The sequence below is a fragment of the Cucurbitaria berberidis genome, assembly GCF_010015615.1.
Source record: "Cucurbitaria berberidis CBS 394.84 unplaced genomic scaffold K460scaffold_5, whole genome shotgun sequence".
NCBI lineage: Eukaryota > Fungi > Ascomycota > Dothideomycetes > Pleosporales > Cucurbitariaceae > Cucurbitaria > Cucurbitaria berberidis.
The window spans coordinates 1672180-1699992 of record NW_024468939.1 but is presented as its reverse complement, the minus strand read 5'-3'; the positions used below and the strand labels follow the sequence as shown (position 1 = coordinate 1699992).

Here is a 27813-nt window from a genome sequence, read left to right as displayed (position 1 = left end):
AGTAGCGGAATCATGCATCCGGTGGACGGGAGGCTTTGCCAGGGGTCGTGTCCAAGCTTTCGATTGGCGAGCGGAAGTGGAGATCATTGAAACTGGAGCACCGACCAGGGCTTATTGCGCTGCCTCATTCGACCAATCCGAAGATCGTTTGCCTCCGACATCATAATGTTTGTCAGGGCTTGCGATCGTCACTAGGAGAAGTTGGCACACATCACTCACGTAACCTATCCACAGCGTATCGTACAACCGCGATACGACATCTCCCTCTTTGAGGAACACCATTCTAGCGTTTGTTTCACGTCTGCCGTTATCCGTCCCACATTTGTTTACACCTCCACGCGTTGGCATTGCTAAACCGCGGATCCGACAGCTCGATGATAATCTATACCGTTCTGGGACAGCTTTCGACTCGTGGACCTCTCACCTGGGCAGAATCCCCAAGCTAGTATATTGTTACTGCAATAATTTGTCTATGGCTTTTAGAGTCTTCCGTGATTGATTCGCGGATTCTTCTCTGTAGATTTTCAGCTCTCCAGCATGCGCCACTCGATATCCTGTCAGCACGACCAGTGGATGGTAAACCGTGCGCGACTATATTGAGATCGACCCAGCATTCTGGATAATCTACCCGTCCGAGGGGATGTCCTCCCAAGGTCCAAAAACTGAGCATCCCGCGTGTATCACCACTCCGCCTAACGCTGTTGCACTTGGCTTATCTCGCTTCTATGTCACCGTAACCTGAGTACAACACCAGAGCTTGGTCATCTCCGTTTCGCGGAGCTCTCTTTTGAGCTCTTCTGTTCAGTCGTCGCGATATTAGTCCGTCTTTTTCAAGTATGTTACGCCTACTAACCCGTCGCAAAGACGATTCTGAACGCTACTTGGTCAACTTGTAAGTCAGTTGAATAAAACCTCACTTGTTCCTTAAACTATCACTAGCATTGGGTATGTTACTTAAGGGACGTTGAGGAAACGACACCACGAAGACGTAGCGTCGTAAGTAGCAGTTGGATTGTTCATTGACCATGTTATGTAGACCTGAACAATCGCGACCGCACACCGCAGATGAGATCAAGGCACGAAATTCGACCAGACCAAGGTCGGCCACGATTTTAGAAGCCGCTGCGCAAAACACAAGACCTGCCCAAACGAACAGGCCTCCTTTACCAAGCTGGTCTTACAACATGCCGCATCTAGACTGGGATGTGCCTCATCTGACGAAGACGCCATGGGAACTTGAGCGGCACAGAAAGACTTCCACATGGAGGCGATCAAGGCCTCACTATCAATTTCCCGCGCATATTTTTAAGAGACTACCCCGAGAAGTGTACGACTGCATTGTTGCACAATTGGAGCAGATCCATCTTGATCACGATCGGGCATGTTCATCGTGCTACTTGAAAGACCTCTACAGTCTGTCGCTCACCAGTCGCATGTGGGACAAAGCCGCGACTGCGCAAATGTGAGTGACATGTCTTCACTCTGGAGTTGCCTTCGTCTATCTCAGTTACACTAGCCATGCATGTCATGGGCTCCGTGAAGCATGATACGCAAGTCGAACTACCAATCTTTCGTTTGGCATGTAATTTACCTGTGTTACTGGCAAATTCCCAAATCTCACCCAAGTTATACTATCTGTTGGTTAGCACGAGCATTAAATAACACATCTGGCAGGTATAGCAAGGTCGTAGTTCCTACCAACGAAGAGCATGCTAGACTGCCCAAACTCAAGATTGAAGGCACCGGTAGACTCAAACTCCTGCGAAGAACGCTCCGTGAGCGCCTTGCACTCGCACGATGTGTGCGCGAATTGCATCTGTCGGACTTTCAAACACTATACCAAAGTGCTAGCATCGAGCGCGAGGAGATTGTGAACTTAGTAGCGTCTCTAATCATGGCGTGTCCGTATTTAGAACGCGTAGTTGGTTTCCACGTACCGTTCGCCCACTCGTTCGATCGACTATCACATGCGCTCTCGACGAGATCGATGCTGAAAGAGCGGGTATGGTTGCTAGAGGAAAAAGTCGCCGAGTCCAGTGAAGAGGAAGACGAAAAGTTGGGTGAATACTATCATGCTGCCTGTGACCCGACCGAACGCTTTCTCGAACTTAATGTTAGACAGCCGTTGCTGTCCACGTTGGTCCTACACCAGGATCAGGGTCAGGCTTATGCTTCTTTAAACTATCGTGCGATTATTGGGACGTTTCGACAGCTCCCGCTATTGCGCCATCTTTCGATATCGGGACTTGTTTCATTCTCTAATTTGGCCTTGTACGCCTTGCCGCTAAACTTGGAGACCTTGCGGCTTGAGAACCTTCCTGGAATCAACGACAAAGGCCTCCAACGATTCGCTTCTTCTCAGCTAACCGTATCTATCAAGAAGCTAACACTCGTTGATCTAAAAGTACGCAGTTTGGTCACGGTATCATATGTCTTATCTACTGACCTCGAAAACCTGGAGCATTTCTCCTTGGTTCAGCACCAAGCGCCTGGCCTCCCGTCACAGATCCCGGTGCCCGGTTTTAAATCAAGGTCATTACAATGCCTCCACTGGGAAATCCGCTCCCAGGCTTGTCCCGTCCCAGCTATATTATCACCATCCTCACCAGATTCGACAGTTTTGCCGTCCTTTCCCTTCACCAATTCAGACCCAATATCCTGTCTTGCTACCTTCCTTCTAGCAGGAAGTATCAAAGACGGTGCATTCCCCTCCCTCCGTCGGATCCGCATCCCTCATGACCCGCAAGGTCTGATTCAATCCCTGTGCAAACCGCTCGCCACGGCCTTACTCCCCACGGATACCGCCCTGCTCCAAAAACCACAGCGGATCTCGAGCTCGAATGGCTTCTCGACCGTGCTCGACAACAGCAGTTCACTTTCGCCAAAGATGCATGGTTTCTCCACGTACATTACTCCATCGAATGCACGCGCAGACTCCGCGATTGACTCTCCGACGTCGGTGGGTACTTTCGCGCAGGAAGCGTTTATCCCAATGCGATCGCGCCTTGCTGCCCAGTCGCGTATTATCGCTGCAAGGAAGAACACATATATGACTGTGCGCGTGTATGATCCCGAGGGCATTCTTCGACTTGAGAAAGATATTGGCGGATTTATGGGTCAAATTGGGAGCAAGATCACGTATCACTTGAAGGCTGATAAATCACGATCAGGCCATGGACTTGTCGGGATTAACGGTCCGGAGCGGAGCGAATGGATTATTAAGATTGAAGATCTAGTGGGCGAAAGTGAGGCTGCGGATGTGGAGTGTGAGGATTCTCGGAGAGATTGCGGGCATCTCGTAGGCAGTAGAGTAGGGGATAGTTTTGTGAGAGCTGAGGCCATATTCTGAGTTCGCGGGAAAAGACGCAGGGCTGGAATTGCTTTTCACGATGGCCGACTCTTTCACGACCTTTCTTTTCAAGTAGAGGACTTGTGAAGACTGTTCGCCGATCCGTCTGCTTTCGGCCCTTCTTTACAACCGTGTCGCAGAGGTGGAGACTTTGGGTCCTTTCGCATACGGCGCCTATCATAGAAGGCCGCCATTCGGCGTTAGAAGTGGGCTCCGCACTTTGCAGCAGTACCCCCTGTTAGTATTTTGGTATTCTGGTATTCTGGTAAAACTAAAATCTGATGAATGTCATACCGAAGTTTCAGTGTCTATACGACACCTTAGAAGTCAATGACGCCATGTTGAACATGTCAAATCCTCATCAAAGCTAGGTTGTGTGCGTGGGCCTTTACCAGTCAATAGTATCGCCCTGGCGCGTTCCGAGCCGTTTAGCCGAGGAGATCTCGAGGACGATCTCGAGTATGACGCAGGTTCAACAAGTTTCATGCAACCTACGTGAAGCCCTCGAAACTAGTTCGGTAAGTGTTCCGAAGCGTTCGCGCTCGCGGGGTAATACCATACGAAGGATTCGGGAAGATTGATCCACTAGTCAATACCTGTACATGGGTACCAAGTACCTTTCGAGCATATAGAAGCTAATATTGGCAGGACTACCGACCGGACACCCGGAGAAAATAACCCCTTGCGCAACGTACAGCCGCAGAACGGGGACAAGGTTCAGCCAACATGCGTCAAGTGGCCTGTTGTATAATGACTCAACCTCGTATTTCCGGGATTCGTTAACCAGATGTAGTCCAACAAACAGTAACCCTACCTCGCGTACTAAGATAACGACTCCTAGAAGCAGGGTAGCCTCAAAGAAGGTTCAATGCGAAGTCCGCCCGAGTAACGAGAATTCTCCACAGCTATGGTAAGACCGCAGACCTCAGACCCGCTACTCTAATAAAAGAAAATTTTCGCGAAGCCATTTCATTCATGAGCTTCACTGCTTTATAAAGAAAAGGGCAACATCTTACCTAGGTAATACTTGCTATCAATGAACACTTAGTACTGGAGATTCTCTTCGCGCGAAAGTTGACGAATGTGTCGTTTTTGGACAAGAAGCTGCCCACGTCCTTCTATAGATTGAACTGTCTAGAAGGCGAGGTAGTACCATAGGGTTTCAACAGTTCGGAATCGGTGATTAGATCCAACATTCCGGATTCGCTGATGGCATCCATGGTCTGGGCTGAAGTCAGCAGAAAACCATATGAGAGATACAGATTGGTCAAAATTTGCTCATCATAGCTGCACAAGCATGGGGTGCATGCTGTGGTCGGATGGTGGCTGGGGCCTGGGGGATTAGGTTTAGGATGTGTATAGGACGGGAGTGGAAGGATGCTAAGTCCGAAGAAGTCAATGCTGGTCTTCGTGTTTCATTCCGCGGACTCGATAGCATGCTCGCAAAACCATTATCTCATTCCAACGCATGTTTCAGTGACTGGGATACCCATGAATCACTGCTCTCATATCGATTCTACGTTTAAACACGACCTTTGCAGATCCTTCCTGATCACCAAACCACGATATTCTACACAGCTTGCCAAGTGAATCCTTAGGACAAGCCAATTCACAAGGCTGAGTTTTTCCGCCAGAGCACGTTGCCTGATTCAGGAGATGACCGACACCACCCACGCGCAAACTTATTTCATCCTTCGCTCCCCTTTGCAACCCTGAATACCATGCAGCTGGCAGCTTGTGCTCAGAGCATACCCGGCATGCGACAGCTAGGCGCTACAGCCGCGCTCAAGTTCTCTATTCAATTACGAGATTAGCTGTTTTCATCGTGCGGCTCGCCCATTTTGGTCCAGGATGCAGGGTGGTTGACGCTTCAATATCAATGTCGCCCAGGAAAGTTGACCGATCGCCGGTCCGGAACGCTCCTTCCGACACAGAAGCTTGGCACCACGATAACCTCGACATGTGGGTACAGAGGAGCTACACGAGCCACAGGTGTGACCGCCGAAGTGGAGTGCAGGAACCAGCCTATTCCCGCGGAACCCAATAACCCACGTAGTATATACAGCCTGATCGCTCTTAGCTGGCGCGCCTTTTCTTTGGTCGTCTTCTCAGAAGCTCGATCTCGAATAAGTTTTATTCCTCCCATTTTTCGTCTCCATCTAATCTCCTATGCCCAGCGCACAACTAGCCGTCGCTCGCACTTTGAGCGCCATCAGAAATGCGGCACAAAAGCCCCCGTACCATTTTCTCGCGGCCACCAAAGCCCGTGTAAAATTAGATACCTTATATAGGGAAACATGCAGGATACCAGGAGCTCAGTAAAGAGATGCGACAAGCCATTTTGATCCAAACTCCGCAAAGAAAACGCAAACCGGAATTGCCAGAATTCTTCATACCACTGGCTTGACTGGAATATGGCCTTCAAGTTGAGGCATCAGATCAAGAATCTTCGGGTCGATGGTCCAGTTATTCAGGTCGGCCACGGTGCTCTCAAACAGAGGCGTCAAGCGCGTATGTCCTGCCTCGATATCCCAATAATGGCACGCATCATCCGCATATGGCCATGTTATTCCAATGAGACCCACTAGTCCTCCGACTGGATATTCCTGGGGATTTTGGTAAAGCAACCGACGTACTTGAGGCCTAGGCGTTGTTAGCAGCATAATTCAAGAGAAATATACGGAACATACCAAGGAATGAGATGAATGAGTATGTCGAATGGCAAAGATTCCGGCTTGCCGACCGGCGGCATTAGCCACTCTGGATTCGCATTCAAGTTCTCTACACTGGGCCAAACAAGGTACTAGGGGAATGTCAGTCACCGCAAACCTAGTCGCCGACCTTTTCAACTTACCCGCACCATCTTGGTCAGCAGCCAGGTGGACGCAAGTCTGACTGCAAGAGGTGACGCCGGAAGGAGCTTGTTTACTGTCCTTGAACACCATGTCGAGACCGGTTGTGTGTCCTGAGGATCTAAAAACCCTAGCAGCAGTGTATCCACATCTATCTCAGATCTTCCGAATATTTGCGCCTGATCCCAGCCACTTGAAAGCAACTCCTGTTTTGTCCGCCGATAATACGCGCAATCGAAACCGAACTTGTGCAGAGCATTTGTCGTGGCATCGAGAGCCAAGGGTGTTGGGTTTATTGGTGCGATACCGTCGACTGCGTTTTCGGGCGGGTAACTCAATGCGGATTGGCTCTGTTCTCGACTTGAATGCTAGTCAGCCAATTGTCCTCACGTCGCGTTACATTCGACTTGCCTCTCGCCGCGCGAAGATCCGTCATAGGAAGAGGCGCCCATATTTTGTGCTGAGCCTGCAAAATGCTCGCTGCTCGGAGTACCAAAGGATTCGCCATCTGGCAGGGCGGATAATGCCTCTGACGGATCCTGAGCTTTGTCAGAGGGTGTTTACAGTAGGGTTTGGAGAGTCCCCACCGAAAGTGCTTTCCTGATATCTTCGGCGGAGTGGTGTGCGAGCCCATTCTTCTCAACCTCGCTTGCCCAGATGACTGCGGAAGCCCGGTCGGGTGTCTTGACGAACAACGGTATGAGCGACCTCGTCTCCTCCAATTCCTTCACCAACCGCCGGACATGAGCCCGCAACTGCGTGGTTGTCTTTCCATCCTCGGCGACATCGTAGACACATGTGAGGTTTTTGGACTGACAAGTGTTACATTTTGGCCTAACACCGTCACACTGGACCTGATATCAGTCGAATTCACATACGGCCTTTGGACAACTGCGAACCTTGGATTTACGTTTCCTGCAGCTCTCACACGCTATGGATGTGATTTTACCACGAGGAGTCCGAAGAGCATAGGTGCCGGAGATAGGAGATTGATGCTGCCCTCGTGCGTTCGCCAGGGCCCCCCCTAGTCCTTGCTTGGGTGCCAGCGGAGCTTTGTGAAGTGCAGATGCAGAGCCTGGCTGTGGGCGAATCACGAGAGTCGCTTGCGAGGTGTCGATATGGAGTTGACCTCCTTGGCTCCCGTCCCATTCAGAGGACTCCTCCTGGCTGATGAAACGTCAGCAAAGATTCCGACCAGATCGTCATAAAGTTCAACAAAAGAGGTCCTGCGCTTTTGGCCTGGCGCCTTCCGCTTGGTTCTGAATGATGTTCGTTGATCGGTGAGATCGCGCCGAAATGTGCGACATGGGTGTTGTTTTGGACCCCGCGCATCAGCCAGCCCTCAAAAGGCCGCCCCGAAGATGATCGGCATTCCGAGGATCTAAGAATGAATTGGCCATTTTGACCAAACCCCCCGTGGTGTTGCGACAAATCATCGACAGGACAAAGGGATTTGTTTTCGACGGATTGTAGTTTGTCCATTCCAGATCACGAGCTCGTCTCGAGGTACTCCCAATGATGGTTGATGCAGATCCTTTCCTAAAAGGGTGTCATTCATTCAAAGATTTCCGTTCATTCCTTGGCAGTCATCCGATCGTTCTTGCGGTGGAGAGACTCGTATCGTCGTGTGCAAGCGATATTGTAGACTGCGGGGGCAAAAGTCCCCATGTTTGTGCAAGGGCTAAGGCTCTTGACACGAGTCAGGAGTGTCGTGGTGTGGCAGTGACCGCGGCGGACAAGCGGTACCAGTGGGATCCATACGGGCTTTCGACAAAGACTTCTAGCCAGGCAGGAGCCACGGAGCTCAGGTACGCCTTGATGACGTCCTCATGATACTCTCAAGGGGAAATTTACGTACCTTTGAAAACCGGCCGCTTGTACCACAGCTTCCGAAGCACGACGCATCATGCGTGGATTCGAGCTATCCTGTGGTAAACCCTCCAACGCGTCTGGCAGGCTGTTACTGCCATACCAATAGTTCGGCCCTGCGAAGAAGTCAATCAGTGGCTGGACTCTGATGCTGGTGCCGATTTACCAGGAGACGAATTTGTTGATTGTGGAGGCATGAATACGATCATCTCTCACCGCAGAATATTCGTCGAAGGGAGCTATCTCGAATACGGGTGGACGTGGGATTTTGTTCCGCAAGGACCGTATGGATGATCAGCCATGCATGTCGGGGATATCCTCTGTATATCGTCTGCTAAAGCTGCTAAAGCAGTGAGCGTGAGGAACCGTTAGTGCTCGGCCATCTCCTATGCGGAACTGCTGACAAGCACTTGCAGCTGAACGAAGTTTCAAATGTGTTGCCCACCTAAACACCAACAGCTGGCTGATGCAGGTCGATCTAGCGTTTAGCGCACCACAGCTAAACACCGCGGGGAAATCGGCTTAGCTGACGGCGGTCTCGGACTAGGCCTCAATGGCCGCTTTCCACAAATATCAACAAAGGCATACGCATCCCAGTGCAACTTCAGCACGACTCCATAGTTGGCTGTCATAGAATTTCCTTCTGCCGGTTGTCTCCACGTCGGAAGCTTGTCTCAATCGTCAGCCAGTGCGCCACCGACTCGATCAGTATGATTATATGCACACACACGCTTCTTTGTTGTGTGTACATGGGTTTTTCGGAGGCTTGCTTGTTGATCGTCACTTTGCGTCCATGTTTGCGCTGTGACGAGCGGCAGATCTCCTTGTTCCGTCACCATCAACGATGGTCGAGGCCCTCAGGACCCTCATGCCGCATGCCCCCACTAGAATTATGGACACTGGGCTGCATGGCTACCCAGGAATGTCTGCTAAACGAAGGCGCATGTCTTTGGCCGAAGCTGGCAGGACGATAATATTGATTCGGTCCGATGCTTGAAGGCAAAGCCTGTTGGTCGTACTGCCGCGTTGCAGTGGATTTCCGCCATGCCAACGGTGCATTCTTCAAGCTCAAACGCATGGGTGTGGTGACGTATGGCCTAGTGTGCCAGTGTCTTCTACACGGATTTTGGCCACCGCTATCGTCCTAAACGGATGATGCCTGAGCACTGGGCAGGAACATGTTCTCCCGCACTCACGCCAGCGAACGCCCCACCAGCAGGCGCACACGCATGCCAACGTGGTATTCTAGAGTACTTTCGGCGAATTCATGGAACAGGAACGGGCTTTACGTGGTAATCTTAGCCGCCCTATAATCTCTACTATCGACTAAACTTTCCTTCACGGCCGATACGCAAGGAGAAAGTTGTCTTCGCGCCAATGCCTGACTTTCATCACGAGATGTAGTCTGTATTAATTATAGGACCGCTTGCTCAACAGCGAAACCGGTGACTCAGACTTCTCAGAAAGTCATACATTCTTCAAATCAGCATCTGTTACAACTTCATCAGATTGAGAGGTTTACACTTGGCCTGAAAGAGCAGATCTATCCTTCAAACTTTAATGAAACCAATCATCTCACTGGTCAGGCGGCCACGAACCTTGTCTTGAAAAATCTTCACGAGAACTCCTATCAAAACAAGTTCTCGCGCCTGAGCTTGTGGCTGCGGTGCTTTCGCTAAGCAATGAAGTGCATTTTGGAGGCGCATGATTTTGATGGTTACTTTTCCTGCGAGAAGTCCTTCAACGAGACATACATAGCTTCATTCCCCGAAACTAGTCTCCATTCGTTCCTGGATGCCATGCACGGCTGTTGTCCCGAACATTATGCCGCAGTTGCCGCAGTTCGCCTGTGCCCTGCTGCATTGGTAAGGCTTCATAACATTCTCGTGTGCGGGGATCCCAGACTCTAGTCTCTGCTTCTCAATATTCATCAGCTACAGCCACCAGCACTAAGGCTTTTGTAACAATCTGGTATACTAATCCGCTATATACAATGCCTGGGTAGCATCCGCACGTTTCACGAATTCGTAAGTAAAGCCGGGTACTTTTTGGGGTTGCAAGATTCAACTCTACAAGATCTACAACTTTACTTTCTGAGTCTAGATACGCTATGCAGGGAGTACGAGGCGGTAAAAACGGTAGCTATACGCCGCTCTCGAGAAGGCGGGTAATCATCGGCCTCTCATGCTCCCCTCGCCGACCAGTAGGATTTGCAAACTGCCAATCAGACATCAACCCGTAGCAGAGGCGCCTGAGTTCGACTAGATTGTACGACATCGACATCAGCAATCCCATGGTGATGTCACACGCAGCCAGCCTTGAACTTGAAATTGGGGTTCGATAACAGGCGAGATCTAGACCTCGATAGATGTAGCTGATTTGTGCAGCGATGACATCTCACGGCGTAAAACGTACTGTGGCTTCAGTATCGGGTTCGGAAACATCCAGGGAGTCCGGTAGCTTCTCGTTCCTGCCTTTTTCCATGGTAATCACGGCAACTCAGGACATGAGATTAACGTGAGATTAACGTGATAGAGCGCTCATTTTTCGCCTTGGAATTACCTATTAGTTGCAGCGGTTCACTATCGTAACCCAGCCGTTTGGCACCTGGCGCAGCAGGGTCATAACGCCCAAGCCACTTTTCCGAAATGACTGGGCTATAACTCAGGATCTCGTTCCGGCATTTTTGATTGGCGGCATTCATACCCGTTAGTTACACAACTTTAAGGTCAAATCTCACTATGAAGACCGCAAAGGAGTGAATACGGTGCAAGGAGGCATCGTTATTCCTCAAGTAGCTTTTGCTTTTCTTGCGGAACGTTCGACTTTAGTGTTCCGCCCCATGGGTTACATGAAATGTCTTACTTGCAAATAAGGCTTATCGCGTAAAACTTGTGACTATGTAATCTGGAGCCTGCTCTCAATTCAACATCATCTCCTAGCCGGATGATATCATTCCGTGCCCTTCGTCTACGTGTGCCGATTGCCGACTCTGGACGAATATAGTTCAAACCCGTGATCCGTGCCAAGGAATAAACAATAATGGCTATCTTTGCTGCTGCATCTGAACCGGTTTCTCCGGCCGGCACCATCCGCTACAAGTTCTCTGAGGCAGGTAGATTCCAGTACCATGGACTGCAGGTGAAGCCGCAACGCTAAAGCACGCTATAGACACCAGTAAACACTAACCAACGGCGCCTCGTATGCACGCGGCCCATGTACCCAGCGTTAGAAGGATTATCCGAAGTTTGTGCTTGTCGTGCATTAGTCTGCCAGGCTTCGCACCAGGTGTCTTCGACTCTTGCCGCGGGAACCGATACGATCTGCTCTGACTCGAAGTTGCAGTAACATAGTATCCATCCGCCAGCTGTTATCCGAACCGTTGTGGAGTTACACGAGTATCCACCCAACGAAGTCTAATTCCGACCCGTTGTGGAGCTATACATGGACCCACCCAACAAACTCTAATTCCGACCCATTGTGTAGTCACATGCCATCCTTTGCCCAACGAACTCTGAATCCGAACTTTGCGGAGTTTCTCCGCGTTCATTCTTTGCCCCTCTTTCACGGGCACCTTGCCACAGAAAAATGGGCGCATATTAATAGTTCAATGTGAGCGTGACAGAAAATTGGGGAGACTAACACACTTCACCGTAGGCGTTTCTCTATATACCAAACCTTGTGTCACCTGGGCAATTAGCTAGAATTAATGCAGCCAGAATGGGCATTCTCAATGCCCATAATAGGATAGGGGTAGTGTATTGTGACGACATGCGGTCGCGTTCACCAAAGGCTGAATGAGGTAAAAAAACTGCGGTTGCTAAAGTACGGCAAACTTGGCATTGTGAAGGATAACAAAGAGAGCTCTTTTATTCTTGGAATAGCAATTGCCGTTTCAGCGGCATTGCTGCTGGTGTATTCGGCGATGTTGTGGTTGTCGATTCTAAATAACTGCGGTGATCTTCTCCTTCAATCTGGCAGCGCGGCAAGCCACTCAGTCTTCTTTTCTGTATCATGACATCAATGTCGTATCGTTTTGTGATTCGTATAATGCACTTCTTTTCTAGACACACATCATATGGTCTATACTGCGTGCCGCGTGCCGCGTGCCGCATGAACCTCGAATTTGGTCTACGCGTGAAAATATTCTAGCAAACTACACTTGGAAGAACTGAGAACCTTTAACACAGCCTTGTAGCGGCATCTGTATCCCCGCCTATCATAGGAACATTGACAAACATCGACGCCAGCCACGCATTCGTCACCGAGTCTTTCACAAGTCTCCTGTGCGTCATGACCTCTGCATAACGATCTCTGAGCGATCTATTCCTGCAGGTACCCTGATCGTGCTCTCGAGCTACTTTGCGACGGCCCGAGAAAAAGTTGATCACTGATCAGGTCTCCATGTCTAGCGCGCCGCGTAAGCACAAGACGCCCATGGTATATTCGGTGAGACCAGGCATCCTGCATAAGGAACGATTCAAGTCCTTAGTGACTGGTTGCTCAGCAGCACTATCCAAACTTGAACCGAAATCGAGGCCTGCTGTACGCAATTGAAGATGTCGTTGTCGAACCCTCGACCAGCGACACCGGGAAACCTGCTCATCAACGGCCGGTCGGGGCCCGATACTTGCAGGCATCAGGATGCTACCTCCACAATCCAAGTACACTCGGTATAGACTACGCCTGCGCAGTCTTCCTCCCTCATTCTATCTCGCTCTCTTTGACCATCGCTTCGTTCATACCTTCTGCCTCATCAATTTGTGCAGCGAAGAGCTCAACTGCTGTGCTTCTTTGTCCCTGACTCTCCTGGACGATGGACTCGCATGCCGCGACGAGGCTTTTGACCCAGCCGAAGAAGCAGGTGAAGCTTCGCGACGTCGCCTCTCCAGCTTCCTATGCTCTGTGCTGCCGGTCGAGGTCACGGTGTCACTCCTCTTCCTCAGACGCCGCGTCGGCGTTGGCACCTGAGCCTGAGCGTGGGCCGATGTCGCTGGGTTGTGCTGCGACGCCGACGATTGTGCTCGTCTCCTTCGCGCCTCGTTGACTAATGTTTTCTCCGACTCTGGAGTCACTGCGGGACTCGAGGTTCGTCGTCTGCACACCCGTGGTGGTGTCTGTGGATGCTTCGCCAACTCTTCGATGTCTACTTTGTTCGTGTCTTCTCTCTGACTGTACTCGCTTCGTGACTGGGTATACGAGTCCAACATCTTTTCCACCTCCCGCTTATTCGCATCCGTATATACTAGCCTTAGAACCTCTAAGGCGAGCAGCGATGCGGCTGTGTAGGAAATGAGGAAGCCTAATCTGCTGTAGAACTCATATGTGATGAGAAAGCTAAAGAAGCTAAAGAAACTGAGGAACATCTTGTCGTTGTTTCGTCTTGAAGATAGACTGGCCCAGAGAATATGAATTTCGGTAGAGGATGTCAAGACTGTCAAAATCCTAGGAATGAGAGAGAGGTATTTTCCTTTCCTGCTCCAATGTGCGGCGGTGCTAATAAGAGATTCGGTAGACGTTGTGCCGCTGCAGCGCTTTCGTGTCTCACAGCAGGTGTTGGTGGAGTTGTGCCACGATAACAAAATACATCAGAACGACCTTGCGTCTGGGGCACAGTCACTTTTCAACTCTCTCTCACAGCGGCACAGTGAGACATTTGGACCCATTGCACGCGATTCGACCCCATGTTTCGCGCCTTGAAAGTTATTAATGGTTGGATCCTAGGGTTCGCGACGGCCTTTGAAACCAATCAGAGCGTTTCAGATGAGCCCCCAAGGATGCGACATGTTTGAAGTCCGCCACACCAGGCCCGAACGGGCAAATAGCGGGCTCTCTCACCACTGGAACATGCCGAAACGCCTACTGAGTGGCCTTGGGCATTGCGTCCATACCGGCAGGACTGGTAGAATAACGCCATTTCCGAGTCTTTAATTTAATGCTTTGAGAACGATCTCGTGTCCGAGGATCGCGCGCGCACAATGTCTCACCAACCTACCCTTCTACTGGTCACACGGCGCATAGCGGGGTATATCGCGAGATAGGATGAATGCAAATGCTCACCAGACTGGAGGATTGTATAGAGCCCCAAGTAAGATCCTGTCACGGTGCTATAAAAGGGGAGAGGAAGGAAAGTCACAAGCGAACTCTTCGAGCTAGAGAAAAGCCACTTCATTTCGCGGTTCGTAGCCCATTGGGTAGCGTTTAATAGCATGTGAAAGCCCTCCACGATCTCAAGACTGGGAGAGATTGCTACGATAAGGAATTGTATTATCCCCAGGATCGATTCTATTGGGTCCCATACCCTTAGAGCATTGAGAACATGATCGTACTTCCAGGGCATGTGAACGAATGTGTACATGGGCGCACCCATGTTCGACCAATATCTGCCGATGCAGTCAGACTATCCCATGGCGAAAGGGGTTGGCTTACAGCACAAAATGAACGCGAGAGGGTTGGTAGAGTGAAACATGTCCATTCGCGTCCCCATGCCCGCCTATTCACCTACTGGGATAACCAAATCATACTATACACCTACTGCTTATCCAAATATCCAACGCGCACAGCCATAACAATGCAATCATCCCTATATCCAACTCCAACCCAAACCGTGACCGAATAAACACCGCGCTGAATCGACCCAAGAAAGCAATAAGTAACCTAACCATTTTGCGACGAGAAAATCTTCATGTATGCGAATCGGCTCATATCCTCCCATGGTTCGGTATGATTTGATCATCATTCATGCTCAAATCCCAATCGATATCCTCAGTGGCCTGCGCAACGTGGCTACTCACACGCCAGATATTTTGCCCTGTCGTGCTACTTACTGCCCTACGCGCTCCCTGTAGCACTGTTTGCGTTGAGATCTCACCGAACCCAAATACACTTGTCCATATCCAAGAGAAGAATGAGTACAACGGTAGCCACCAAGCTTTGACGAAGTTCCGATAGACAAGTGTTGGTATGACAAATGGATATTGCGGTGCGTCCATGTTAACAGAGAAGGGGTGGCGTGAGTATTGTGCGTATTTGGGGTGACAATACATCTCACTGTCGACTGCGTTAGCAACGAGTGGATAGTACAGGGGGTAAGCAACATACCAAGCAATCTCCTCAGTGACCCACCAAGTGAAGAAGAGCACCAAAAAGATCCCCAAGCCTGTGAGACCCCCCCAGATCTTCCACCAACTGTTCCTTGTCTGCCGCTCAGACTTCAAGCGGTCCTGCCAAAAGAAGGACTTACACCATGTCCATGGCGAGAGTGGATGACCGCCATTCGCGGCGCAGGGACACTCGCCATACACAGCCTTGGTTTTATCACCATTTTCTACTTCCTCAACGTGCTCAACACGGTCTTCCACGCGCTTCATTCCCCGACTGGCATCGCGGATACTCGTCCGTACTGTCCGTAAGCGGTCATTCATGCGATGCAGATGCAAGAGTTCTTGCTGACGCTGGCGCTCGGCTTCGTTGCGGGGTGTGCTGGTAGGTAGCTGGAGGCCTTGGAGGGTATCCTCATCCAATTCACCTTCAGCGCTTTCCGATAGTGGGATGATCAAATCTTCCAGGGAGTTGATAGTTGAATCGCCGTAATCAGCGGATTGCTGGTGGCCGTCCGCTTTGGCTTCTTGAACGAGAGCTTGGAGTGCAGAGCTCGGCAACTGAGGACGTGTGATTTTGGATGCTACAACCTCTACCGATTCTTCTGCCTTCGGTACAGCTGGTTCCTCAAACAATTTAGCCTTTCGAGAACTGTTCTTCTTGGGTGATCGTGAGGTGCTGAGAGGTCTTGGTGCGATGCGCGGGCCAGGTGTGTCTATCCAAGCGCCAGTCACGACTGGTGTTTTCGGGTTTAGTATAGATCGTGCAACCGGCATCGGTGTTGCATCTATATCTTCAATCTCTGGCTGTGGTCCTGGGTTTGGTATTGGTATACTCTCGGTGTCTCGTGGGTTATCTCTCGGTCCTTCCTGCTGTGACTGCACTTTAGGAACTATTACAGGAGGCTCATCATGGTTATTGGGTACAGGGACTTCATCAACTACATTGTCTTCCCTTCCCAGTTGTGTAGGCGGTGTCTCAGTGGTCAGTATCTGAGACGAGTTATTTGGCTGCTTTGCGGGGCTGGTCTGAGGCCGTGATGCTGCTATTCGTCCTGGGCTTGGTGTGTTCGACACTCTCGCTAATCGGCGAAGTAGATCCTGTGAGTCTTCTCTTCGAGATCTTATAGGCCTTGGAGGATTTTTCTGTACGTTGGCAAGCCCATTGTGTTCCACTGTGCGTACAGTCTCAGCGCTCTTGTATAAAGCAATCGGTGAATTATCATTGCCAATGCCCGTTACCGGCTGCGACTTCCCGATCGATTGCCACGAATTCGTCCGTGTTCGTAATCGCTTCTGCGGTGAAGCGGCTAACTGCGCTGCTTGTTCTGTGTTGATTGCGCCCTCGGCTACGTTGTTGATCGACGATGAAGGCGGCCGGCGCATCTCCTCTGGTGAGCCCTTCCGTACTCTATCTGGTCGGGGTGCTGTGGAAGCTTGCTCTCTCAAACTCTCCGCCTCCCTCTGTCGTATATCGTCGAGTGCAGTGTTTCGCGGTATGTATGGCGTCGAAGCGATCATGGAAGCTTCATTGAGCTCGAAGGTGAGGTCCCAATCTGCCGATCGATCGTTTCGCGGTGTGCCGTGTCTAGAGCTCTTGTGTGATAGCGGACTATCCTCGACGGATCGGCGTGGTACATTCGCGTCGTGGGCGTCGTCTGCGCGTTGCTGGTATGGGTCGTTGTATTGTCTATTGATCGTATTATCGGCTAGAACCGGTGTCTGCGGTTGTTGTTGTTGTTGCTGCTGCTCCTCCTCCTCGTACGTAATAGTTCTCATCCAGTTTCTGTTCGACCTGCTCTTCCTCCCCCATCCTGGTGGCGCGTGTATCGCAGGATCTGACTTCGCTGAGCCGCTGCTGCTGGGTGGACTCTCAAACTTGACGTGCGCGCTTGCTCCTAGTGGTACACCATTACGCGCATCGTTCCTCTCGAGGTTTTCTATAGTCAAGCCGACGCGTGGATGTGTGCGCGCCTTGCGGAACGCCTGGACTCTGCCGTGTCGCGCTTCGTTCAACCGCCGCTCGTCGCGGGCGTTCTGGATCATAAGTTTCTCGAAATCGTCCGCGTCATTTTCGAGAGAACTGAGGCCTGATACGACTGAGGCTACATCCGCATCATCCTGTATCTGTTCCTCCATGGTGACGATGCCATTGGCGCTCTTGGTGGCGATGCGTGCGTAGCGTGTATTGATGATGTTCGCTGACGGTGGGGGAAGTGGTTGGAGGGGCCGGCGCGTAGTCATTGGTGCACGCTTAGTTGGTTACAATGATGCATAGTAATTGGAGATGAGGGTAGAGTTGAGCGTATGCGTAGATGTTCTATGTTTTCGCAATCGTCACAAAGGTAGTCGCATAGGCATGGTCATTGTTGTCGCTTGGTGAACGCGTCGTGACTTTCAAAGGGGGACGTGCACTAATTGATCATCGCAGGGCTGCACAATAGGCGACATTTCTAGAAACAGTGGATAGTGAAAGGACGAGATATTGCTAAGAGAGTTACCTCAAGTATATCCCCGTTTTCCCGATGCACGCAGTATTACGGTTCTTGGTCATCAATAGCTTGCAGCCTCCTCTGAACCATCTCTAGATCAGCATTGCCCTGTTCATCCCTCCATGCACGCAACACTTCTTCTCGCATAACTCGCCGCGGTGCTCGCTTTCCTGTAAATAGCTCGAATTGAGCAAAAGCCTGCTCTGGCAAGAAATCCAAGCCGTCCATGTAAGTCCACAGTCGAGAACCCTCGTCCCGCACTTGCTGCATCAACGGTGTGTTCAGCGTCTTATACGCAATCTCCATGACAACGCCGCCTGTCGGGCTCCTCACCCATTGCGCTGGAAGTGTGAACTGTGCCGCAGGACTGTCATCTATTGGATCGGCAGGGATGCATGAGAGAATAATGGTAGGTAGACGGATAGTATCCGGCCACGGGTCTTCCCGCGTCTTTAGTATGTGGAAAGTAGGAGGAGTATCCTGGCGGGTGGCCGATAGTGCAACTGTCGTCGCCTTCAGCGATAAGACAATACGGTTGAAGTGAGCAATAAGCTTTTCAGCCTTCTCAAGCGTCCTGTTAAAGATTGCAATGTTCTTGACTCCTAGCTGTAACAAGGCGTAAACCGCTGCTCTAGCCATGCCGCCTGCGCCAATGATCAAGCCCGTCGTCTTTGGCCTCACCGCATTAGCTGGAGACAGTCCTCTTCGCACACACGAGCGAATACCAATCCACTCGGTGTTGTCCCCATAAAGAGCCTGTATCGGGCCTGCCTGGTTGCGTTCCTGGAAGAGTTCCAGATCGCTGGGAATGCTACCATCGCCCTTGAGATGACGGACGGGTATAAGTGTATTCACTGCACCGATAGCTCGAGCGTGTTGGCTCAATGAATCTGCAAGAGAGATCACCTCTAACTTGAATGGCTGAATGACAATGGAGCCGCCAAAGTTGGGTTTGCGCACCAGTTCTTTAAGGCTGTTGAGGGAGGAACTCTGAACACGAACGAATTCATGCGGCATACCACATGAGTTGTACGCAGCATTATGCATAGCTGGTGAAACGCTGTACTCTAGACTTGCTCCAATAATATAGACGGACATAGGATCCAAAGTGAATGAGGTGTACAAAGCCTGTGTGACTTCTCGTGCAGTGAGCCAGGAAGTCTGGTGATTCTGCTCTATTGTCGTTGCAATGTTAGGCTTTTCTCTCGACGAAGTTGGGATAACTGGCGTTAGGTGCTGGTTAAAGCATACTGAGCGACGACCAGAGCGCCCTGAATTGTAACAAACCAGGGGAATCTGGGAATCGTTTGTGCTAATTCTAGAGCGTAGGCTCTGAATGAGTATATCGTCGTCAGTAGATCTCGCGGGCCGCGTGAACCGAACCACGGCGCAGCCAAGGCGCATAGCATAATCATATTTTATATCCCAAAAAGGATCATCCCATGATTTGTCGGTCTGTAGGTGCCCGATTATCTTGGTTATGCCTCTAGACGCAACTAATTTGGTAAGCGTTGCATGGTCGAGAGATAAGTCAATAGTTGCGAACTCTGGCGCCGTTCTCAAACCATGATGTACGTGTTCGAGGTATGAAGCTCGGCTTCCGTCTGTGGGGAGCACGTGATAGATAATCGGAACCACCGTACTCCTTCGTACTTTTGATACGCAGCTACTCGTGTCATCCACGAGGTCTGTCGCAGGTCCGGGTCGATGAGGGTCAACCAGAATTTCGAAGGCATCGCATCCAAGCTCTAAACCTTGGACGTTGATATCTTCGGCCAATAAATCTACCAGTGGTACCTGGACGGCACACGTATACTTTCGTAGTTCGGTAGCCACGTCAGAAAGTGGGTATCCTGGCTCCAGCGGAGGAATTGAAGGCCCAATAGGACCATCCGAATCTCCGCGCGATGTGATGAGTGACAAAAACTTAAGAAAAGTTCGTTGTGCTCGCTTGAGCGTAAGGAACGCTGGCGCCGCGGGTTCGTCGGTCACCGCGTCAAAATTAACAACTGTCGTCTCTGAGATGTTGTAGAACTCGTGGTTGGAACAAGCTCTTAAAATTGGTGCAGTAAAGGCTAGCATATCTTTGAGTCTTGAGAGCTCAACTCCCTTCAGGTACTCGTGCACGCTGTGCAGATCTCGCACAATATGGATAACTAGATGTGTTTTGGCAAAGTCTTGCATCACAGCCTGTCCATTTCTTTCTAAAGAGCCCCCATTGCAGACAATGATGGCGTCCTTGGTGTGTGTCTGTAGTGCAGAGCGTAGCAGCTCCTCCTGTCGTAGGTTGTGGTTGGCAGCGCCGAACTGCTTCCGGTATTTGGCGGTAGAGAAACCTGTCGCTTCTTGGAAGAGATCATCGATATCTACGACACGTCTGCGGCATGCTATGGAGGCAATGACAGCCAAGGTAGATTTTCCAGTCCCGCGCATGCCAATGAGCACGATGGAGGCATCCGGTTCGAATATGCGGCGGCATTCGTTCGGTACGGAAGTCAGTGCAGACGTATCTTGAGCACATGAGCCTGCTGAAGCTATTGCTCATCAGTAACCAGATATCGAGAGAATAGATTACCGTCATGAACGTACGTGTACCCTCCGTACTGACTCTGTGGCCCTCATACGAGCTTGGAGTTCCAGACCGAGTGACGTCGATTGAGCGAGGCGACTTGCTCGTATGGGAGAAGCTATTGGTTGCTGTCGTGTCCTGGCTCATAGCTGCATAGGACCGCTTCGTTCCAATTGCAGAGGATGCCATTCCATCGGCATTTAATTTAAGCATATCCAACTCCAGTGCTTCCACAACTTTCAAGGATGTGATACACTCTTATATCAGAGCACTGAGTGCGGTGGAGTGGCCTCGGTGCACGTTGCGCAGGGCGTTATCGACTGATGACATGCAAACATCAGAATACGAGTGCTCAGCCGGGTGAGTAGGGGAAGGAATTGCAATATGCGGCAAATATAAGGTGAAGTAATGCCATGGCACAAATCACGCTGGGATGCTACAGCTGATGCGAAAGGTGTGGAGAGAATGGCGAGGGTCGCGTTCCAAGCCGGAAGAGACATTACCCCGCCTCGCGTCTCTCTAAGAACACTAGCGCATCCACGGCTTCTCTTTACATCACGCATGAGGTTAATTCATCTCAAGATATCACAACTGCCGTCTCTCGATCAACAAGCCGACCCAGGCTATCTATAATATCCAATGTGCTGATGGACAGCGTATGTTGTGAGCCAACACCATACTTTCCCAAGGTGGCCAATGCTAACTGGTCATGGAATAGGGAGTACACATGTACAGCAGGGCAGAGATACCTTCACGCAACGGCCCGTCGGTTGATGGCTAGTTCTTTTGGAAATCTTACTACAGGGCTGTACTATTCAGTTGGTTATCTGGCTCATGCCTGCGCAAGGTCAGGCAAAGCGCCGATCAGCCGTCCAGCCGCCGGACAAACCTATTAAACGCACCAGAGTCTCAAGAGCGTGCGATCAATGCCGCATTGCACGAGAAAAGTGTGATGGTTTGCAGCCCGCATGCTCAACCTGCGCAACCTCAAAGAGAAGGTGTACTTACACGGCAAACCCCAAGAAGAGAGGCATTCAACCAGGCTATATCCGCACCCTTGAGTTAGCACTTGCTTGGCTATTCCAGGAGAATCCCAAGAACGAGACTTCACTAAATGAAAAGCTAGCCCAAGAAGGCGCCTCATCTCTGTTTCTGAGCCGTGATTCTAAGGAATCGAACAGATTGCATAAACGATGGCGCAAGGCCAAGTTCTACACGGATGTAGACAAATTACTCTCGGGAGGGGAGCCTTCAAGACACGAGCAGTCCGATCCACTATCGCCCCAAAGCGAAGAAGATGACTCGGACGCAGAGGAACTCATTACTCCTGACATCGGTCTCGGTCTGGGATCAAGTGAGGTTTCGCAAGCCAAAGTCAAGCTCGCCCAACCGTCATTTCAGCAACCAATACCACCATCACAGCAACTGTCGGAAGATGATACAACTATCTTGATGCCACCCGATAGCTGGAGACTACTTGAATCCTACTTTACCTACACGCAGTGTTGGCTCCCGATATGCGAAAAGCATGATATCTTGAAGTTGTCATATGCTTACCCCGTTGATGGTCTTGCTTCATTTATTATTCAGGCAAACTCTGGTGCACATGCGGAGCTGTGGAGTGTCCTAGCCGTGGCTTCGTTGCATGACCCCGATAACATGGTCTCGACCAATCAAAACCACCCTTCCTTCAAGACTTCGGACCAACTGTACGACATTGCAAGGTCCTTGTTGCCTAGCGAGTTGGGTAGTTTCGAGATTAGTCATACTAAAGCACTTTTAAACCTGGCAATATTCAACATGACTCGATCCCTACCCGATGCAGCCTGGGTGCTTGTCGGCTGCGCTTCAAGGATTCTAGATATAATAGGTCAGACGAAGCTTATGGCGAACCCTAGACAAAAACACGTGTTATCTGGCTGTTTTCTACTCGATAGCATGCTTGCGCTACAGCTTGGTCGGCGCCCATACCTTCAGAAATATGACTTGGAAGTTCTTGGGAAGATCGACGAGGACGGCCTCGAGGAGTGGTACGTATTCCTTGAGTCCGAACTAAATCTAGAAATTACACTAACCTTATGACTTCCCTTAGGCAACCCTGGAACGGTCATTCTCAATTATCTTTGCGAGAGCAACCAAGGGCACCGATCCTGGCACTTAGCACCTTCAGCAATCTTTTAGACATCATTGATATACTCGTCGACAGCGAACAATCGTCAGTCTCATCAACTCATGACCACGAAATCTATAGTCGTCTTCAGAGCTGGGGAGCTTCGTTACCATCGAAACTGAACTACATATGTTCCGAAACTGCGTCCACGCCCCTCACTCCACCGGCTGTTCTACTCCAAACCACATATTATTGTGCTGCTTTGGTTGCAAGGCCATCCGAGTTATGGCTTTGCCGGCTATTGGAGGTCATAGAGCAATTTCAGGGACGAATGGGACACACAAGCTTGCCACCAGGGATCCAATGTCTCATGACAGTCATCAACAAACACATTGCTCATCTAACATTGGACGAGACAACTCGAGTTCGTCTACAACGGCTACAGATTGGCATAAGAAGTACATGGCCTTCACGTCCTAAAGATAAAGTCCATGCGAACGCTTCTCTAACCGTTCACACGAACCTTCCGATCGCTGCTATACAGTTGCCACTTCCTGACTCTGTAAATATATCCATCGCAAGTACACAGTCAACCGACCAGCCAGTGAGAGAGGATAATGCATACACCGCATCAACTCAACCCGACGCCCTCCCACCTAGACGAAACACAAGCATAGCTTCAGATCAGCCGTTCAATTCACTTTTTATCCCACCCAGCTTGGCGCTATCATCAGATCCTCGCCATCCGGGTCCCACAGGTGATCTAGAGAGCTTCTTCGATGAGCTCGCGTCCTTGGATAGTGCACCACAACTGGAGAATCAACCGCAGTTCATGCAGAATCTGGGATTTGCACCAGATGCGAACATGGCCGATTTGTTCAGCGAGTACATTCCGATGCAGTCGACGGCTTTTCTCTCACAGGAAGAGACTGGGGCCCCTACCTTTGATCAGTACAATTTCTACAACGCGAGCTAGGGTCGCACAGCCCCGCATCACAGACATAGTAATCGAACCTGATGATAGTGATGATATAGGAGTCAGTAGCAATCTCCACGCTCTGAAAGGTATGCAGATGCAGGAAGTATCTGTAGCATCTTGGAGTACAGACTAGGGTCAAGGGAATTACCTGTAGAAACCCATGGTGGATCACGCAACATGATGAGAGCGGCCACCAGACGACCGTATCTTCTACGTCAGAGCACATTAATTGTAAGCGTTCGGCCAACTCAAAAAGCTTCTGACGGTCCGAAATATCGACGTCTGAATCGTTCGAGCAATCTCTGATCGTCGCATATTTGTGGCGTCGCGGGTATACATCGGCTTGCTACCCGAGCATACTTGATATGGAGATCAACTCGTAATGCCCCTGGGTAGTGTAGGTCCGAGTACTCATATCGCGAGATATCCGCGAATGAAAGAGTTCTATATATAGGGACCAGGAGAAGAATGATTGGGAGAAGCTAAATATGTTATATGTCAGGCGACACGGTATGGGTCTGTACAGTATTGGGTATCATAGTCATAATGATCTGCTGGAACGCCAATGCCAGCCTTATTCACAAGCCAGGCATACCGTCAAGGCCACCTATTTCTCTGCTGAACGTCTCCCAATCGACGCCTTGCTCCTCAAACAGCTTCTTTGCTTTCTCCGCAGCCGCCATTTGTCTGTCCTGTGTAAAACCGCCAGGGGCGTTGCTCTCGTACTGGATGAGCTCAACCCACTTGAAGAACAGGTTCTCCTTGCCCATCGCTGTCAATCGGTCCTTGAACTCTATAACCTTGTTCCGAGCTTCGGTTTCAGACCCTTCGTCCAGTTTTGAGCACTCCCAGACTGCCCACTGCCCATGCTCCTCGTCACCAACGAAGACGACTACGAGTTTCTTGACCTGTTCCAAGGTAAAGACCTTTTTGTCCAGCAATTGCGTCGCAGCAATCATGCCGTAGAAATCGAGATCAAAATCCCCGTCCATGAGCAGATAGCCCGTCTTCTCTCTCAACCGCTGCCCATCCACCGCCGGCAGAATCCGTGTCTTGAAGAAGGGACTCTCTTCCCCAGCTTTGCCCGAACCGCCCTCCGCCGCACCGAGCAGGTCTTTAGCACCCCACCCCCGGCTCACCCTCACATACACCTCCTCATCCCTGAACCCGACGTTCCACCGCCAGCTCACAGGATTGCCCGGCTGTTCAGCGAAGAAGCTCCACGGCCAGGGTCCCACGATGCGGAATAATATCCAATCCAGCGTGAGTCCCGTCATGCGCTTTAAGAGCTTCCATATCAGCGCGCTCCATGTCTCCTTCGCATAGAATATTGTCGTCTCATTGCTGTTTCCGAGGATGGAGAGGACGATAGCCCAGTAGTGTGGGACGCTGTAGTAGGCGCGCCATAAGAGGATGAGGGTTATGGAGAGATTGAGTAGGACGGGAACGAGAAATATGCGCTTTTTGAACCACGCGGGGTGGGGATCGGTGTGGATTATGTAGACGTTGGAGGTGTCGAAGGTGGATAGTAACTCAGTGAGCTCGGGGGGCGCGGGGCCAAAAGGTGCTGGGATGGGATTCGTGGAGGGTTTTCGGGCGATTTGTTTGCCCTTTTTTGGTGGCATCGCGCAGGCTGTGAGATGGTTCAACGACTTGGTGGTAATGGAGACATTGGCTTCGATACTGAGGTTTGTAGTTTCATGGTAGCGGACTAAATTGTTTCATCCCAGGTCGTTGTCCGTGCGCACGCGAGCAGCTATGACGCACTGCTGGACATCTCCTCTACCGGCTCACCTTCAGCTCGATCAACTGACCCGTATTGTATGATTGGTGATACCCCGAGAAGCTCGAGCAATGTCTTTCATGTTATTTCGACGAATGATCTCGCCCTGTCCCTGCCTCAGCCCTGCCTCAGCAGGCTGCACTCTGGACTTTCTTTTGCCTGCTTGTGGCAGTGCAATCTGCATATAGCTGAAAAGATTCCGCGATAATGAAACTGCGTTTTCAAACCTTGCGATTTTCTTATAGTCATGAGCTTACCAAACAACGCCTTAAACGGTCATGTCACTGTGACCAAGGAGTTGGCTGAATATTACGACAGATCGATGGATGACTTCACGGATATAAAGGATGTAACCTACATCGAAATAACATCACACAATGTCAGTCTGGACTGAGAGCCCCAATGCTCGCTCCCTGATTAAGAGCTGTATAGAATACCAATGCTGTTTTAAACGAAGTGCCACCGCCTGTCGACATTGGGGACTGGTTCAACTCTGGTAATCAAACGGTGCGTACGATCAAGCTGGACAAGATAGCCTCTAATTCAACCAGGGAGCCCATCGGCCCGATCAAACTCATCCCAAATCGCTCAGAATGCTCCGACTGTTGTACGAATACTTGTCCATGGCGTCCTCGCAAGTCTAACAAGCACAGAATATGTCCAATGAATAGCGACATCGTCCCATCCCACCCCTTTCAAAGTACAGCTTTTCGGTCTCTAGCTGCAGTGCTAAGACTGGAAGAGGACTATCTTCAATCTGAAACGCTTCAGACGCCTCCAATAGCATTCGAAGTGCCACTAGAGGACTCTCACTTTGGTATGATCCAACCCGACCCTGATACCTAAACTCATTTTCAATAGGCTTCGTAATGAAAGCACCAAAATGGGATGATGATGCAACTGACTTTAGTTTATCATGCGTTTTCGACTCAGATACTATGTGCAGCGGCTGCATTCTACGGATATTGACCAAAGAAGACCTACATGTATTCAAGAGACGGCTCAGTGAAATGGTGGAATTTGCGTGGTACCCGTACTTTCTCCCAATGATCCTCACTGAGATGCGGCTCCAACACCTGCCTGGTCGCATGCGAAGGATTCGTCGTTTTCTCTACCGAGTTGAAAAGACAACTGGCACCCATCAAAACTATCGGCAGCGGCTGGGCTTGACTACTGTAAAGGGAAAAAGTGTTTCTGAGACGTGGAATGATCCCGACTTCGAAGCTGCTCCTGGAGAGTTGACATCCATCGCCTCGGACTGCGCATATTACGAGTCCCACTGTCGGACCCGCCAAAACTTTCTCGCATTCATTAACTCAATGCACGAAAAGCTAGTAAGTGCGAGGGCTGTTCCGTCGCAAGAGTTGGCGATCAGGATGTTTGGGCAGAAGATGCAGTTTATGAAAATGTGGGCGACGGCAGTCGAGAATAGGAGTGCATACCTAGGGAAGCGGGCAGAGATTCAACTACAAATGGTACGTATTCTGAATCGCGCACTAGTTCAGCATTGCATTTTACTAATGAGATTTGACGTAGTGCAACAGCCTCATGTCCCAACGTGACAATGCTCTGAACAAGAAAACAGCAGAGACATCTCTCACTATCAGCCGCTTTAGTCAGATGGACAGCACCAATATGCGCACAATAGCAGCTGTAACTCTTGCTTTCCTGCCAGGTACCTTTATAGCTGTAGGTCGTCTTGAGCTCCAACATAGAACTTGGCGCTGACTTCTGTAGACACTTTTTAGCACAGGCTTCTTCAGCTTCAGTGGAGAAGGCCAAGTTGTGTCGCACTGGTTCTGGTTATATTGGGTATGTACTATCGTGCTAACACTCGCTGTCTATGTTAGTTGGTATATAAGCACACGGCGGAAGCGTCGGGAAAGATCTACGCGAGTTGGGATAATGGACTAGTTTTATGCGATCTTGCAAGAAGAATCTTGACTTCCTCTGCTGGAGATAACGCACGCCATGTCAAGGTGGACCTAGACCGAAAAAACCTTCAATTTATGGCGGCGCTGCAAGGGAGTATTGGAAGTATTCAACCGAGCCAAACTTGAGAAACCCGGGCTTTCAATGATGTCTCGACTTACCGCAAACGTGATTCGTTCGTTTCTCCTTTTTCGTTCTGTCAAAATAGATGTAGTTTCTGCATCTCATGAAACCGTAAGCTCCTAACATTCACCGTCTACTCTAAATCGGGCAGTCAGGACGATCGGAGTTTCTACGGTGATACGCCGATGCACGTCATTGGTCGGAGGGCCCTATCGTTTCCACCGATGACCCTTCTTCCAGTCAACATCAAGCAGCGGACGCCATGTAGATCTCCGGTAACACTGAGGAGAGCCGATCAAGCCATCTGCCTTCGACAACGTCAAGACATGGGTGTCCTTGAGCGCGCAGCTGACAGCATTAGCACGATGCATTGCGCTTGGAAATGATCAAGATACCACTTGAATTCCATGATCTAGGAGTAAGAAGAAAATTGAAGTCGATGGAGAGGTAATTCGAGCATCAAAATCTCCCTGATAGTAAGGCTCGATCTCTTGTTATTCCACTGCGAACCAGACGCGTAGCACAATTCATAATGCCCGCCGGGACCCCAACCCAGTAAGGCATTTGTGGTCAAAGTTGCGCACGGCTGAGGTTCATCCGACCGCCTACCCGGGAGCACCAGTACCCCCCAGTTGAATCTTACTATGAATAACTA

The 27813-nt window shown here is 50.4% G+C and overlaps 8 protein-coding genes across 8 annotated transcripts; 3 read left to right on the top strand and 5 right to left on the bottom strand.

Moving 5' to 3' along the window:
- Window positions 1-1025: 1025 nt before the first annotated feature.
- On the top strand, window positions 1026-3368 carry K460DRAFT_388761 (uncharacterized protein; the record flags this gene model as incomplete). Its single annotated transcript, XM_040935712.1, has 3 exons — window positions 1026-1205; window positions 1311-1462; window positions 1675-3368. 3 exons carry the CDS (start codon window positions 1026-1028, stop codon window positions 3347-3349), a joined length of 2007 nt encoding a protein of 668 aa, XP_040784515.1. The 3' UTR covers window positions 3350-3368.
- A 1099-nt stretch (window positions 3369-4467) lies between these two features.
- Window positions 4468-8267, bottom strand: K460DRAFT_409390 (uncharacterized protein; the record flags this gene model as incomplete). Its single annotated transcript, XM_040937243.1, has 9 exons — window positions 4468-4572; window positions 5746-5992; window positions 6040-6152; window positions 6204-6561; window positions 6592-6740; window positions 6789-7049; window positions 7101-7368; window positions 8060-8186; window positions 8237-8267. The coding sequence occupies 9 exons, from the start codon at window positions 8265-8267 to the stop codon at window positions 4468-4470; spliced, it is 1659 nt and encodes a 552-aa protein (XP_040784514.1).
- Window positions 8268-12809: 4542 nt separating this feature from the next.
- K460DRAFT_409389 (uncharacterized protein) lies at window positions 12810-13436 on the bottom strand (the record flags this gene model as incomplete). The annotated part of the gene is made up of 1 exon (XM_040937242.1): window positions 12810-13436. The coding sequence occupies one exon, from the start codon at window positions 13434-13436 to the stop codon at window positions 12810-12812; it is 627 nt and encodes a 208-aa protein (XP_040784513.1).
- Window positions 13437-14771: 1335 nt separating this feature from the next.
- K460DRAFT_293382 (uncharacterized protein) lies at window positions 14772-17309 on the bottom strand (the record flags this gene model as incomplete). Its single annotated transcript, XM_040929410.1, has 2 exons — window positions 14772-15120; window positions 15172-17309. The coding sequence occupies 2 exons, from the start codon at window positions 17307-17309 to the stop codon at window positions 14772-14774; spliced, it is 2487 nt and encodes an 828-aa protein (XP_040784512.1).
- Window positions 17310-17528: 219 nt separating this feature from the next.
- Window positions 17529-20678, bottom strand: K460DRAFT_319533 (uncharacterized protein). The gene is made up of 2 exons (XM_040930427.1): window positions 20252-20678; window positions 17529-20196 (listed from the first exon to the last, which is right to left on the bottom strand). The coding sequence occupies exons 1-2, from the start codon at window positions 20442-20444 to the stop codon at window positions 17708-17710; spliced, it is 2682 nt and encodes an 893-aa protein (XP_040784511.1). The 5' UTR covers window positions 20445-20678; the 3' UTR covers window positions 17529-17707.
- A 387-nt stretch (window positions 20679-21065) lies between these two features.
- On the top strand, window positions 21066-23317 carry K460DRAFT_379924 (uncharacterized protein; the record flags this gene model as incomplete). The annotated part of the gene is made up of 2 exons (XM_040935205.1): window positions 21066-22261; window positions 22324-23317. 2 exons carry the CDS (start codon window positions 21066-21068, stop codon window positions 23315-23317), a joined length of 2190 nt encoding a protein of 729 aa, XP_040784510.1.
- A 151-nt stretch (window positions 23318-23468) lies between these two features.
- On the bottom strand, window positions 23469-25002 carry K460DRAFT_369956 (uncharacterized protein). The gene has a single exon (XM_040934060.1). The coding sequence runs from the start codon at window positions 24943-24945 to the stop codon at window positions 23899-23901; it is 1047 nt and encodes a 348-aa protein (XP_040784509.1). The 5' UTR covers window positions 24946-25002; the 3' UTR covers window positions 23469-23898.
- A 146-nt stretch (window positions 25003-25148) lies between these two features.
- Window positions 25149-27053, top strand: K460DRAFT_176120 (uncharacterized protein). The gene is made up of 7 exons (XM_040927009.1): window positions 25149-25482; window positions 25536-25610; window positions 25655-25710; window positions 25757-25920; window positions 25965-26578; window positions 26640-26792; window positions 26841-27053. Exons 1-7 carry the CDS (start codon window positions 25351-25353, stop codon window positions 27015-27017), a joined length of 1371 nt encoding a protein of 456 aa, XP_040784508.1. The 5' UTR covers window positions 25149-25350; the 3' UTR covers window positions 27018-27053.
- Window positions 27054-27813: the final 760 nt, after the last annotated feature.